Here is a 15966-nt window from a genome sequence, read left to right as displayed (position 1 = left end):
TAACAGACACTTCACCAAAGATATGCAGATGACATATATGAACAGAAGCTCCTCATCATATGTCACTGGGGAAATACCAACTACAGCAATGATAAGATACCACTAGACAACTAATAGAATGACCAGAATCTGCAACACTAACACCACCTAATTTTGACAAGGGTATGGAGCAGCAGGCACTCTCATTCATTGCTGGTAAGACTGCAAAATGGTACAGCTGCTTCAGAAGACAGTTTGGAGGTTTCTAAAACTAAACATACTAAACATACTCTTATCATACAGTCCAGCAATTACACTCTGCGTCATTTACACAGATGAACCAAAGACTTCTGTCCACTCTATGTTTATATCACATAGATGTTTACAGCAGTTTTATTCGTAATTGTTAAAACTTGGAAGCAACTAATATATCCTTTGATAAGTGAATGAATAAACAAACTGTGGTACACCAGAATAGTACTCAGTGCTAAAAGGAAATGATAGATCAAGCCATAAAAACACAGAGGAAACCTAAATGCATATTACTAAGTAAAAGCAGCCAATCTAAAGAGGCTACATGCTATAATTCTAACCACATGACATTCTGGAAGAGGAAAAACTTGGAGACAGTATAAAGATCAGTGGTTGCCAACTGGCAGGGGTGAAGTTGAAATGATGACTGAACGGAGTCCACAGGATTTATAGGGCAGTGAAAATACTCTGTATGATGCTATAAAGATGGATTCATGTTATTATGTATTTGTCCAAACCCATTGTCCAATGCACACCACCAGGGGTGAACCCTAAAGAAAACTATGGGTTTTGGGTGATTATGATTTTGATAGGTTCATCGGTGGTAACAAACATACCATACAGGTGGGGGATATTGATAATGGGGAGGCTATGCATGTATGTGGTCAGGGGCATATGGAAAAATTCTTTCCTCTCATTTTGTTATGGACCTGAATTTGCTCTAAGAAAATAGTCTTTAAGTAAATGCTTCTAAAAAGCAAAATCATAAACACAGACACACGTGAAAAGAAATAACAAATCATTTGGTGGATGATAAAACCAAAATTCAATTTAATGGTAACATGTTATTGAGGAGGAAGAGGGTATGTGATCAGAGAGGGCACATAGAAACTTGTAAATTAGTGGAATGTCCAATTTCTTAAATTAGGTATATACTATTCTTTAAAAGTATACCTACTTTTAATATTTTATGTGAATTACATCAATTTTAAAACTCAACACACATACAAACACAACATGGATCTCAGTATGTTCAAGATTATCTCTGGAATTTGATTTTTCAACATATTTCCAATATTGATTATTATTCTTAATAAGGATGAGACATATTAATTAATTCCAAGGCAGGAAAAGGAGTGATGGCAGGTCACACTTTTCTAAAACCCAAAGGTAATACCTCTTATTAAATGTTTCTAAGAGGGCCAGAGGCATAGTTCTATCCTCCAGGAGGCAAGTACAGTATCTCTACTTCCACCACGTTCACTCAACCTCCTCACAGCCAAACCTCATCCCTCACCCTTGGCTTGCCTGCACTTGGCCGTAGAATCCAGTTTTGCTTCTTCAGTCACTCCCTTGTACCATTTGTTTTTGGCCAGAAATCTTGGCCTTCAGATTTCATTCCATCTATTTTTCAGCCTGTTCATGCATTACCCTTGCCTGTGGACATCTGGCACTCCTGGATACAAGCGTGGCAGAGAAAGATGGGTTAAGCCAACGAAATCCCTTATGAAGGAGTCAAAATGAGCCCAACAGGCTTTTTCTCCAAATCCAGCTATCCCAGAAAAAGAGGTAGCCTGAGATGATAAACTGAGAGATCCCCATCTTGTGCAGTATTTACAAGTGTTGAACAGGTCAGAATCCCCCGAGGGACTTGTTAAAAACAGAGATTACTGAGTCCACCAGGGCTACAGAGTAAGAGCAAACTGAGAATGGTGCCCAAGAATTTGCACCTCTAAAAGCACCCCAGATGATGGTTCTGCTGTTCTCAGGTTTCTCTGTGGGCTGGTACCATTAATAAAACTTGCCCTATCAATGCAGGGCTGATCCAATCCTGGATATAACCTTGGTTGGTGAGCATATATGTATATATATTTGGTCAAGAAGGGACACACCACTATCCAGAATTGAGAGAAGCAACCAAGTCAAGTTCAGAAAAAAAATGTACAGCGTTATAAATTTTTCTCATTTAGCAATTGTACTGTTAAATACTGTTTCAGATTTATTCACACTGTGAGCAGGTCCAGCACTAAGTAGGGGATCAGCTTAGATAAAAGCAAAGATAAAATGGCCTCTGTGTTTCAATTTTGGCTCTCCATTTCCACTGGTCCACTAAGATTTATTCAGTGGCTGTGGGCCGGGGTGGTGTGAACATGGGGGAAGGCACTCAGAAGAGTTGGCAGTATTAATAGTGTTAAGTATTTTTACCTAGTGTGCAAGAGCAGAGGGGAAAAGCCCTCTGTGAAGCACTAATCTGGCTGTACAAGTGCAGATCAGTTGACTGTCAGCCCTACCTTCTTCTTTGGTAAACAGTTTTATCCACGACTGGGTAAGAATATGTCTCTATTCATTTTATTTTGGGAAAAGACAATAGATGTAGATAGAACCATAATGTATTTTGCTAGATTTTTCTGTTAAAATAGTAAAACAAATAAGGATTATAAAACGTCCAACTTGAACTGCTTGAAATACTGCTATTGCTTCAAATTTGTAGAGAGTTTTCATGACCCGAATATCCTAGTCACTCATTTGTTCTAATGTTAACGACCTAGTGAACTGATTGGCATCAAGAATTTTAAATGTGGGAAGAGGTATATTCCTGGTACAGCCTCAGTGTAGATGCACATAATATAAAGTCTTCATGTGCATTGGGAAAACAAACTACGGACTCAACTGGAAAACTTTCTATTTCAGACCAATTAAAATCATAAAACATAGCTTCTGTACAGCTTAATTGTACAGTGAGTTTCAATTTCTGCATTAAGACATTTTTTTTCATTTTCTTTGGATTGGCCCACAGCTACAGCTATATTGGAGAGATGTTTTCAACTCTAAATATGATTTGGAATTACCTATCATTTATTTGCTATGCAACTGAATATTTTGCATGAGTATTCAAACTTACATGTTAATAGTTTGAACTCCTTATGTTTATTGTCTTCTACCACCAAATGTACTATCTACAGATGGGAAACTCAGTCTTTGATGATGGGTGGTGAAGAACTGCTCAAAAAGATTCAGTCACACACAGAGACACATATCACATATCACATTGGAAAGGTTAGATCACACACTTATCAACATATGTACAGAAGCAATCCTCATCTAGAAGTGTTTCAGGGATTCCAAACGATCATACTCAACAGCGGGGCCTATTTGTAAGACTTGCAAATGGAAAACACTGCCACTTTTCTCCCCATTAGAGTTCCCAACCCTCTCTATTGTCATCTTTGTGGAAGCAGAGTGGCATGCTTCTGTATCGCTGCTGCTCTTTATTACCCTCAAACGGCAGCAACGAAAGCAGGGAGGACAATTAAGCAATGCGGCAGCCCATTTTTATGAGTTTACCTTTAAAAACAATGAAGAGAATTTTAGAAATGAGGGTAGCAGGCTTTACAACTATAGGGAACTGCTGTGGAATATTTTATTTTTGAAATTACTTCCTTGCAGTTTAAGGGTGCTAAACAACATTGAATAATTATTTAACCATGACAAAGGTAACATGTTCTTAGGCAAAAAAAAAAAAGGCATGAAGGTTACACTTCCTACAAGGGTTACCAGCCTTTTTGGAGTTACTTGATTTTGACCGAATGTGAAATTTTTTACAAAAAACGTGCTGAAATTTTTTCAATCCTGAAGACCTGGTTCTGTGTTGAGAATTTTGTGGTAATTCTCAAAAGAAAATATACCTGAAATATGAATAGGTTTAAAGCAACTGTTTTAAGATATATGTGGCTGTTTTAGCATCTCAGGTAGAACCTTATTTAGCATGGTCAGGGATTAAAATTTCTGGATTAGTAGATATGTATGAGCATATACACACACACACTCATGCAAAATTCAAGGATTACTAATCTTCAGCAATTATAAACATCAAAATGTATCTCTAATGATTCAGAAGGCACTCTTTTTTATCTTGCAGAACCTGAAAATCAAAATTTGTTGGTAATGAGTCATTCATGAAATAGAGTATAAGAGCATCCAAAGGGGGCATTTCCTATGGCTTCAGCTTCTGGAACTGGAAATATTCCAACTAGGACAGGAAGAGGTGGTGTGTAATGATCTTCCGGATGCATCCTCATTTGAAGCAAACAAACGAAAAAATCTTTGCTCTATTATTGACAACTTCAATATCCTCAAGTAAAAAGGTCACAGAGATTAGGCCCAAAGTGTGCAGTAAACAAAATGGAGTTTATAGAGTTCAAAACGAGAGGGCCTCGGCCATGAGACCACAGTCATATATGATGCTGCAGCATACCTAGTAGGTACTGCTCTGTTGATGCACAGCACTGGAAGTCACAGATAATCATTTCCAACTCAACAAAAAAAGGGTTGGTTTCTTATGAAAATCTCTCTTCATAAGCAATACGTCCCAAAATTTGCGTTTACAAGCAAAATCTACCAGGATAAAAAAACTGAACAATATTTACACTTTTGAATTTCAAGTGTCTAAACCCCTGTTCACATACTACCCACCCAACTTGCCATTTCTTAAGGTAATATGATATGGGTGAATAAGTAAGACCAAAACACTTTTGGGAAAAAGAGGTTTATTTCTTTTTATTCATTTTTGCAAAGACAGTTTCAGTAATAGGTAATATGAACTTACTTCTAACTTTAAAATTAATTTTCCATTTTGAAAGGTTCAGGACTTTGTGTTGTCTTTCTACCTTACTCTTTTAAATACTTCAGTCCAACAAAACAGCAGACAAATACAAAGTTTATTCCCCTACTTTCCTTAAGGGCAAACTGGGATAATTTGAATTGGCTCTTTAGACCTTGGTATCATCTGTAGTAATCAAGAGATTTAATCACAGAATGATAGACACACACACAAAAAGAACAGAGAATTCTTAAAAGGACAAATTTCAGGGCACTTTCAAATTCTGAGGCCTAAGTAAGCCCTCTTGGGGATCCTTAAGTTAAAAGTCTCTTCATATTTAGAATGAAAACTGTTCAGACTAAGACAACAAGAGGCCCTGATGAGAAGGCCTATAGTAACGGCAATAGGCTAAGTAAGGTAAATAGTGTCTCCACGTGGTAGCAAAGGGGCCAATGTAAAGAAGGCTAGGCAGCCACTTTAAACTCATGTCTGCGGCAAGTCATATGATGTGATACAAGGGTTTCCCTTAGAAAGGATTACCCACCCTACTGCCACCTTTCCAGGGCTGAGTCCTCAGACTGCTCATACTGCTACTTCTCCTCTTCACGTCACCTGTTCTAGGCACCTCTGCTAGAACAGGGTACTGGCTGGAAAAGCTGGACAGTGGGTCCAGCAAACGTGGCTCTGGTGCTCTAGCTGCTTGTCAAGATACAATGTCTAACCACAGGGAGACTAGCTAATCTAGAAATGGATTGTTGACTCTAGCACATTCTTGGGATATGCTTACTAAACAACTTTTGTTGTTTAGAAATGTCAAAATTACTTTGACTCTCCTGGACATATTTTACTTTAATAAAGGGAATATAATAGGCTAATAAAATAAAAATCTATTTGCTCTTTAACAAGTAACTAATATTTTCATGTTTTTTAAAAAAAATTCCTTTCAGATACTCTGATTAACTACCAAGTGTCATAAAAAATTTCAGCATTCTTCAATACTAACATTTAGTACAATTTAAGATACAGCCATCAAGTTTAGCATTTCAAGGAAAAAAGAAAAAAAAGGAGAATGGTAACTCACTGAGAACCTTATGTTCCTAGTAAAATTTAGTTTGTCTTGGATTTAAAAAAATTAGGCCCAGAATTTTAGTTATCCTAATTGCCATCCCAATCAAATAGCATATCTGTGTGTGGATTCCAGATAAAAGATAAATATTTTGAATAAACATAAGACCCACTGATTGGACTGTTTTGTTTAGAATCTGTCTTACTGGGTTTAGATAAGGAAGACATCAATAAAGTTAACTATATGTTGAGTTCCACTGATTAAAAATGTAGTTTTAAAAACTTTTGCTTTTGTGGTAAATTTCTAGACAAAAATAAAGTACAATTGTTAAGCATTGTAAATATCGTAATGTTAACTGTTTACTTGTTAGAGAAATGAAATGCCTGTGTTCAAACTATCAAAATTCTGCCCTTTCAAAATAGTCGGTTTTTTAAAACAATTTTTTGAAAATCAGCATTTACTTTCAAACTCTTAAAATGTTAATTGCTGTTTAAAAAATTCCTTACAAATTTATCTTAAGTTACTCCTTTCGGTCTTTATTATTTTTTACTTTCAACTATATATTCAACACAGAACATTTCTAAATAAACATCTAATGAAAAACAGTTTCAGTGTAAAGTAAAACTAGGTCATCTAATATAACTTATGTAGAAAGTCTGAGTGCAATTTATACAAATTCAGCATTAAATTTATATAATAGTGAACAACTTTCAGTCTTTTAATATTCAAAACCAACAACTTCCAATGAGACTAGAAAGTTAGCAGAGAGAATCGATCAGATTTAAGCACTGCCCGACTTCTTCTAAAGTAATGCACTCTTTTATCCTAGAAAAGACAGAAACAGTCCTTTATACTTCATTGAAAATTTCCTAATATCACTATGACCTAAGAGTTGCAAAAATACTTAAAGCATTTATTTTAGTTTTAAAAACTATAAATAATGAGAGAAAAGTGATCCTTTTTGGGAAGCATTCCTTAACTTAATTTTTAAAATTACTGTTTTCACTAAAAGAAGTGCATAGGTAGAAACCATGGCTTGAGAATAGCACTCCACTTCAAACTGAAATCCCAGGATTTTAGGTTAAAAAATAGAAGTTTGGGCATACTTTAAGGCATATCCTTATCCTGTGATGAAGACCGATCATTCTTTAGGAAATAAAGAGAGAAATAAACGACCTATCCATAACTGTCCTATCCATAATTAACAGGTTTTACCCTGGATATTTACGCTGGATATGCCTGGACTTTACGCTGCTGGCAGATGGGCAGATGGAGGGAGGTGAGGCATTACAAAGAGGAATAGAGCTCAGTAAACTAGTAATAACCTAATACTATCTTCTCTACTTACTCAGCTACATTTTTAGCTCTCTGTGTTTAGTCATTTTCCTAGGAATTTAATTCAGTTTGTCATATAAAGAAAGGTGGTTTCAGGAAATTATGTCATCTGCAACAGGGTAATATCCTATTTGAGTTAAATCCCAGAAAATTGGTCACAAACTCAAATACCTTCGGAGGTCAGGTAAAGATATCAAAGATTTTGAAGGAGCTGGAATTAGGACAATTAGAAGGAGTAGAATTTACTATGTATATCCTGCCTCAATGCATTCAATTTCAATGAAAACAACAATATTTAGCTTATCAAAATAGGTCTAGATGCCAGACATCTGCAAACTACGAACTTCTGACTCGTAGCCCAGAGAAGCAGAAAATTGTGGAAGGTGTAAAGGGAGACTTTTGTCTAATACCAGGTGAAAACTCAAGTTTAAAGACTGTATCATTTAAGTACTATATATTTAACCTTGAAAACTTTGGGCAAGGTAAGCTGTCATATATCCCCAGTTCTTTCATTTTAAATTGTACTGTCTATACAGGATGAAACAGCCAGAGAACAAATGACAACTTTAAGTGAGTAAGTTTATGCTCTCTGTTGTGAATATGGTTGAGGACTTGATCCTGTTAACAATTCTCCCCTTCTGCATTTATAAAATCCTTACACTGCCCTTTAAAAAGGCTGTAAGCTTCATCCTACGTAAATTCATTGATGGAAAAAAGCTATTTTCCTTTAAGACACCCAGCAATGGTTGAAAATTTACCTTTGAATGGAAAATGGTGCTGTCATTTTGGAAAACTTACGTCAGTTCCTCAAAACGTTAATAGCATTACTCATCAGAGGCAAAAAAGAAACAACCCAAAAGTCTATCAAGTGAAGAATGGATAAACAAAATGTGGTATATCCATAAGGAAAAGGAAATGAAGTAGTGAAACATGCTGTAACATAGATAAACCTTGAAAACATAATACCAGTGAAAGAATCCAGTCATAAAAGGCCACATTTTGTATTATTCTATTTATAGGAAATAACCAGAATAGGGGATTCCTCTGAAGAAAGTAGGTGTGATAGATAAGTTGTGGGGAAAATGTAGCATGACTGAAAATGGGAAGGGGATTTGTTTTGGGGGGTGATTAAATATTCTAAAATTGATTGTGACCCATTGTGTACAACTCTGTGTGAATATACTAAAAGTATTGAATTGTGCATTCTAAATGGGTGAACTGTATAGTATGTGAATTTTGTATCAATAAACCAGGTATAAAAATATTTTTAAATCCTGTTTTCCCCATAGAGAGTCCAGTCAGTTCCTTTCCATATTTACAGCCTCAGAACTAAGGGATCTTAAAAATCTTTAGTCCTATGTTTCCTTATCTTAGACTTGTTAAAAACTGGAGTCCTAGTAAGATTTAAGTGATTTGTCTGAGGTGGTAGAACCAGGACCAGAAAGCAGAACTTAAATTCAAACACCCACATTCTCTTCCATTTTACCAACTCTGAATCAACTTCCATTTCTTTCTACTCAGCTCTTTTTACTGTTTCACATGATCTCTTCTCTCCTAGCATTGTTCAGGTATGTCATTTGAGTGATCAATTTCTTTTATTCTCTTTAGTCCAATATCCATGTACTCTTAAGTTCTGCTTTCTGTCATCTAAAATTTTATTTTTGTATTTGGTTAAGCCAATATTCTCTTTCAACTCTCCTCTTTCAGGAACCTTTTCAATTGTCAGCTTCTGCTAAAGGTTTCTTTCCCAAGGACAAACTCTACTGTATCGAAGTTTGAGCAACATAAAATACACTGCCAGGCAAAACCCTCTCACAATGGTTTTCTGGGTTACAGTCAAATGCCAAGAGTTCAATTAAAAGCTCTACATGAACTCAAACTAAATATACTACAGGAAAAAAGATGATTCATAACTGACAAATGTGCATTTTATCATGTATACTTTTCCTTTCATACCTTGAAGTAGTCATCTTGAGTAACAAGTGAGTTTCTCACTCTGTTCTATGGATTACATAGACAAGATACCACCGTCTGTATGCTTCGGTCCACAGATTTCTGAAACAGAAGTTTTCAGTAATCTAAAGATTATTCCTTTTACTCTTAAACATTTTTAAATAGATTATGGAATGCACACACTTCTTGCTAAAGAATTCTTATGTAATTTGTAATTCTTACCATATGTCACTTCATATGTAACTTCTCTTTGATATTTAAGAAACAGTGTGCAATCTTAGTCTTAGTGATAGAGCACTGGTTGAAAAAGCTCAATTTAGTAAAACCCTAAGATATTCTCTTCAGTTCCTTAATTTTTCTTTAGGTAAGTAACAATGAACTTCAGCATTTCAAGAAAAAAATATCCAGGATAAAACCTCTGTACACTATTTTAATATTTTTTCAAATTTTAATTCATGTATCAAATCAGGGAATTGTTCAGTAGTTCTGAACATCCTATAGTTCATAGTTCTCAGCATTTTTCCCCCTGAGAAACAAATGGATGAAGTTCACACACTGCAATGGGAATCTTCAACATTATGTTGTGATTTCCCCATCATATCAACTACTTCTACATTCCTACTCATTCAAAATAGAATTCAAGAGTGACAGCATTATTATAGGAATCTGATCTAAAGATAATAGAGAAACAACTCTGCCTATTTCAGTACTTCAGTTATTACTAAGGACTCCACCACTCTTAAGAGCCACCAAATGTTATAAGAATACCATAATTATGTATTATAATTTAGCTTGTAAATGTTTGAATTGGTAAAATACAAGGCAGATATAATTCATACTTTTGTGGAGTAGGATTCCTAAGGAAACTTGCCTATTGCATCTTACCAAATCATGTTAATGCAGTATTTATGAAAGTATGGTTAAAAAATGAAAATGGAAAGATTACTGAATGGAAGGACAATGGAAAAGGGTAAGATTACTGAATCAGAAACTATATGTATACAATGAAAGTTTCAAGGTACTGAGATTTCATCAACTTTTACATAAATTGCTGAAATATCAACTGTTAAGCTCTGTAATTTATGGCTTCCATATTTAAATTTGGGCAAACATGCTTGCTTCATAAAGAGCCATTATTAAAACTTGAAAAAAATATGAGGCTATAAATATTAGTAAGTAAAATGAGATGTTTGCCTTTTGTGGGCCATTTCCAGAGGATGCAGTTGCTTCACGAATGGAGCATTCACTTGTCAAAATTTCAGCTCCTGGGTCAACTTCATTACAGTGGTAGTAGTTAACAGCTGTATAAGTCTACATTTAAAATAAAAGTGTGAGTAAAGAGATATTCATTAGATACATTTCTAAACAATCTATTCTTCAAAATGTTGAGCTGATACTGAAAGTATCAGTGTGGACTTAATTGAAAGGCAGTAAAGCAATCTTTTATTTTAAAATGTCTTCTAAGCTTCAACATGATTATAATTAGAAGGAGTCAAAGAAAAGGTAAACTCCAACATATAGCAAGGCAATAGGAATTTCCCAGTGCCTAAGAATTTTAACCCGTATTACATCCTTCAATGATCCAGTCTTGATGAAAGACAGAAGGTAACAAAGGCTCAAGTGTTTTAAGAGTTAGCACCCTCTTTTGTTATTATCCTGTTCTTATACAATAGCTTTTAGTAGCAAAGTTTTTCTTAATTTCTCTTCAACAGATTTTTTATGTGTGAAACCAAGAGGCAGATTCAATACCAATTCTAGATTCCTAAGATTAGAATTAGCATAGGTATTAATACTACCTTTCTTGGATTATGCAATGTATCAACAAGCACATGAGTAATGTTGTATGGAGAGCAGCCATCATTTACACACACTAAAATAATGAGAAACAGCACAGTTCCAACCACAGGAGTATATATTTGCATTGGCGAGAAATTAAGAAAACCTAACACATAATGTAAAAGGGAATTTAAAAATATTTCTAGGCATACATATGACTAAAGGTCAAGATATATAAGTCAAACAAGAAAATATTAAAATAATGAATAGGGAAGTATATGTTTGGTTAATTCACCTTACCAGAGGCGGAATAACATAACTATTGTGTTCCCCATCAGACCACTGTGGTGGCATCTTTAAAAAAAAAGGAAGTAACTATTATTTACATATTCTTATATATTTTCACACAGAGAGGAGACAGTTTTGAGGTATTTATTTGTCATGCTGGCTCCTTGAACTTGTTACAATAAAAGAAAAAGAATGGAAGTAAGATGTACTTTATGTTTACAGTACCTGAGGGTTTTATTGTTATTTTCATATATAAACCCCACCTTTTCCTCAGTTTTCCGTAGCTGGCTTTCAGGAAAACTCAGAGATAGCAGTTGTTTGAACCTATTACCATAGATATGGTCCTGGGTCATAAATATGGTCCTCTCCATGGGAAGAAATTCAGAGAACTATTATCTTGGTATTATCAAATACAACTGGAATTCAATGCTCAATCCAATCTCAGAGCATTTGGATCAGAGCATTGGTATCAAATACCAGTTGTATTTGATACAAATTTATATTCCGCTTGCATTATTTCAGCTATTTGACAACAAGGATGGAGGAAGACATGTGGAACTATAGGAGAGGACACCAAATCTTGACAGTACAGAAGAAAACCTGCTAAGTATATTCCTGTCAAAATATCATTCCCTTATTCTTAAGTAATACAGCCCATAATTCTAGACAAATTCTTATTTTTTCTTGTATGTAAGCCTACTCAACTAGTTTAAATAACAATCTACTGGGGAAATTTACATAGATAAAGGCTTCACTAATATTCCAAAGTAAATCATTTTGTTCCTTCTTAAATTACCTGGTAATTATATACAGGCAGCTGATAACCAGTGATGACCTGAACTGGTGAACTTGGATAAGGATATGCCTGAAAATAAAATTTACATAAAGAATGTAATATCAAGGTAAATTTTTAAAAACAAGGAAGAAGAAATATTATTCCTAATATAACAAAAATATGAAAATAAATCTTCATTATTTTTCTATATACCATGCAGGATTCTATTTGAGTGACTGGCTTCGTGAAGAAAAAAGCATTCTCTGTTGAATGTTAGCTTTTTGGGTAGGGAGGAGAAAGAGATAAATGAGGAAGTGACTGATTTTGCCAACCTAAGTTTATCTTGTTTACCTCCAATTAAAAGTTCTCTCTTACACTGGTAATAAGGCTCTATTAGTTCAGATTTCCATGTTAAAGTTATATTGACACACCTGCTATTTCTTTCTATAAACACTTTCAGGCAGTTTGTTATTCTTTTGACAATATTATTGGGGTCAGGTGTAATCCATCTGTAGTCCTTCTATAGATTTTATGGCTCCTTCTGTATTTTACTTCTAAATGTTAAGGGTAGTGTATAACCCAAAATTGGAAATGAGACTGCACTATGTATTGTATCTTTCAATAAATATTTACTTAATCAAAACATCGACCATAGTAGCATACATGAGTACAGCCAGAAGAGGTAATAGCTCACAGTAAGTACTAGGAGCAAACAGGAGTTTTCTTCTAGCCATGCTTAGAACAGGAAAAATAAAATATATACCATCCTATACTTCTGGTTGATGGAAAATGTAAACAAATGAAAGGCAATGTAGACCTATTTAACATTATCTTGTCTTTCTTTTCTTCCAAACATCTTTTAAACTGAAGAAAGTAAAATGAACCAAGTGTTATCATCAGTAGGAGATATTAAATACTCCAAATCCCACTTCAAATATTAAACTAACCAGGACCAGATAAATTATATGCCAGAAACTCATAGGACTTACAAATACAGCTAAGTCATCAGGAACCTATCCATTCTAGAACCAGAATACATCTGGATGCCAGCACTCAGTACGAGGAGGCATCTAAAAATCATTGCAAATATAAAGAATAATGAGAAGAACTGCTAACCTTAACAAAGAATAAACCACGCATAAGGAAAGCTGCTTTTAAATATTTAAGGAGTTGTCACAACAGGCAAAAAAGAAGAAATATTTGCTATGTGGCCATAGGGGTCTGTTCTAAGATAAAAGTTTACCAAGTATATGGAAGCAGATTTTAGCTTAGTATAAGGAGTAACACTAAGAATGACAGGTTGCTGAAAAATGCAGTTAAGTTTCCATCACTCCAAGTATTCAAACAGGGACATATATATATCAATTATTATGGAAATCATGGATATAATCTCACAGAAATCAGAAATAAGATAGGCTTACTTTTAAAAGGCCCCATCTATAAGATCTCCAAAACTATAATAAAAAGCCAGGACTGTAGAGAATTCTCACCTGCACATACAGACTTATAGGATGCATCATGGTTGGAGGCTGCATGTAACCTACAGGGTTGTGACTGCTCCAGAGACACTGAAAGTGTGGTGGTGGTGGTGTATTAAAAACCAAAGGACGTGGATGCACATGATAAGCACCTTTTCAAAGGATAAAAAGAAAACAAAACCTATTTTCACTTCTCTGAAAAGCTATGCATCTGTCAACATCAATTCCTTTCTCTACTCACAGAAATTTTGTTTCCTGATTGCAGGGCCCAGTTTCAGCTTTTTACCATGGAAACTTATCTGTGACTGAAAATAAAAACAGCAGCGAAACCAGATCAGTTTTGAAGCCTTTACTTCTAAAACTTTGGTAACCTAGTTCTCTAAGATCCCCACAGTCAGAGATCAGACTGCAACCACACCAAATAAAAATCTATCTGCATGAAGCTATCTTATCTACCCTCACTACTCTAGTCAAAGTGTTCAGAGGTGTCATGAACTTGATAAAAAACTTTTACATGCTATCCATCCAGTCCTGTCTCTAGTTCATGAAGCCAGATATGCCCAATAAAAAATCATTTCTGACAAGCTATGTAAGATTAAGTTTGGGATTTCAAACATGAAGTATATATATTTATAGTATTCCATACAAGAATTCAGGACTGAAACAATACTAAACAAAACTAACCTAAACTTAATTAAACATAAGGTAATTAAGAGATTTTCCCATAAGATTACTTACTTCTACTATCTTCTGGACATCCACGTCATTATAAAATGAAACAAATCCATAGCTAAAGGGCAGATAAGTATAAAATCACTGCTGTAAGTATGACCTAAAACTTCTAGTAGTCAATGAGATAACTGACAGAATCATGATAAAGGATGAAGAATATACTGAGATAAGTATTTTTAAAATGTACATAATGGATCCTGCATAAATCTTACCACATTTTTTTGTTTTCTTACCCTGATCTATGTCAGAAGTAAGGTAGCATGGAAACCTCATTCATTAACAGAAAATTCGTATCTAAGACCCTGAATTTATTTTCTACATCAAGATGGTTAAAATTTAAAATACTGTGAAATGTGTGAAGAAAACAATTGATAAAACTGACTAACCCACTTATGTGCAATAAATGAAGACAGGGAACATTTAAATACAAACATCAGAGAAATTATTAAATAGAAGAGCTGGCAACAAACTTTTATCCTCTACATAAAGGAACCTGACAAAGCACCAGACTTCATTTATACAAATGTAAGAATATCAGTTTTGAACTCTACTCTGATACTCTATAGATGCCATAGCACACTTTTTATAATTTATACTCAGCATGTTTTACTTACCCTTTGGGCACACCAGTTCGATCCGTGATTATCTTCACTTCTTTTATTGAACCATATCTAGCAAAGAAACTTCTAATTTTGGTTTCATCCATCTATAAAGAAGAATTTGACTTCAAGAGTAAAAACTTAGCATTCAAAAACTTTTCTTATACTATAAAGAAGACTTAATGTTGTGGAAGTATCTCCCTCAAGTATCCCCTAACTACCTGTAGCTCTTTGTCAAAGACAGTTTTAGTCCCTATTGGTTAATATAAAACCAATTCCAAACTTGCATGAGTACAAAAATACCTATGTTTCCAACAGGTCCAAAATCTCATTATTCACAAAGTATTTTTTAAAACAAATGAAATACGGATACAATACCCTAACATCAATTCCACCAACAAAAATGGTGTTTGGCATGATTTTGCCTTCTGGTAAAACATAGCCTTGGCTGGTTGTAGATGATGAGAACTGGGTGCTGGCCTCTTTGGAGATGGTGGTTGAGTTCATAGTTTCAGAATTTTCAGCAGACTGCAATTTTGAAAGCAGATATCATCACTAGATATACAGGCTAAGCCATACATGATGTGCTATCAATTTTGTATTTAAAGTATAAAACATTTTCATATGAATCACCTTCATTATAAATTAATAATCAAACAACTTAGTTCAAATTCAGGATTTAAATTAATTAGAGTAATCATGATGAAATTTTAACAAAAGTGTATCATACTTTCTTAAGCCCAATGTTACCCATCACCATCTCTTGTAAAATTCCATGGTAGAATACTCACTTTATATTAACTGTGAAAATTAATGGGAACTGGTAAAAAATGACTGGAAAGTTCAGATTTGTAAAATATCAAGTTAATAAAGTCATCCTGTTCTATGCCAGTAAGCAAATTTTTATTTTACTTTTTAAAAAACCTTATTAAAAAAACATGGTATATATTTTTAAAAGATAAAAAGAAAATTTAAAGCTACATTAAAAAGAAAACAAACATCAACATTTTAAACCAGTTTATCTTGCCTCATTTTCTATTCACCAAAAATAACATGGATTTTATAATCATAATATTGTTAGTATGCCCATTTTACTTTGGAAATGGACGATGAAAACCTCATTTGCTCACATA

The 15966-nt window shown here is 34.4% G+C and overlaps 1 protein-coding gene across 1 annotated transcript; it reads right to left on the bottom strand.

The window, feature by feature from the left end:
- Positions 1-9233: 9233 nt before the first annotated feature.
- Positions 9234-15340, bottom strand: LOC130682097 (deleted in azoospermia-like). Its single transcript, XM_057496228.1, has 9 exons — positions 15212-15340; positions 14849-14940; positions 14241-14292; positions 13744-13807; positions 13515-13654; positions 12046-12114; positions 11262-11315; positions 10380-10496; positions 9234-9287 (listed from the first exon to the last, which is right to left on the bottom strand). Exons 1-9 carry the CDS (start codon positions 15338-15340, stop codon positions 9234-9236), a joined length of 771 nt encoding a protein of 256 aa, XP_057352211.1.
- Between the last annotated feature and the right edge of the window lie 626 nt (positions 15341-15966).

This window comes from Manis pentadactyla, chromosome Y, assembly GCF_030020395.1.
Source record: "Manis pentadactyla isolate mManPen7 chromosome Y, mManPen7.hap1, whole genome shotgun sequence".
Lineage (NCBI taxonomy): Eukaryota > Metazoa > Chordata > Mammalia > Pholidota > Manidae > Manis > Manis pentadactyla.
The sequence above is the reverse complement of the archived record's forward strand: the minus strand, read 5'-3'. Positions and strand labels throughout refer to the sequence as shown.

What these genes read in the sequence shown, in the direction of transcription:
- LOC130682097 (XM_057496228.1), bottom strand. Translation starts at nt 15,340, where the DNA reads ATGAACTCAACCACCATCTCCAAAGAGGCCAGCACCCAGTTCTCATCA. An exon ending in CGAACTGGTGTGCCCAAAGG is followed by an intron (nt 14,293 to 14,848) that starts GTAAGTAAAACA and finishes TCTGCCCTTTAG; the next exon opens with CTATGGATTTGTTTCATTTT. An exon ending in CTATAAGTCTGTATGTGCAG is followed by an intron (nt 12,115 to 13,514) that starts GTGAGAATTCTC and finishes TTTTATTTTCAG; the next exon opens with GCATATCCTTATCCAAGTTC.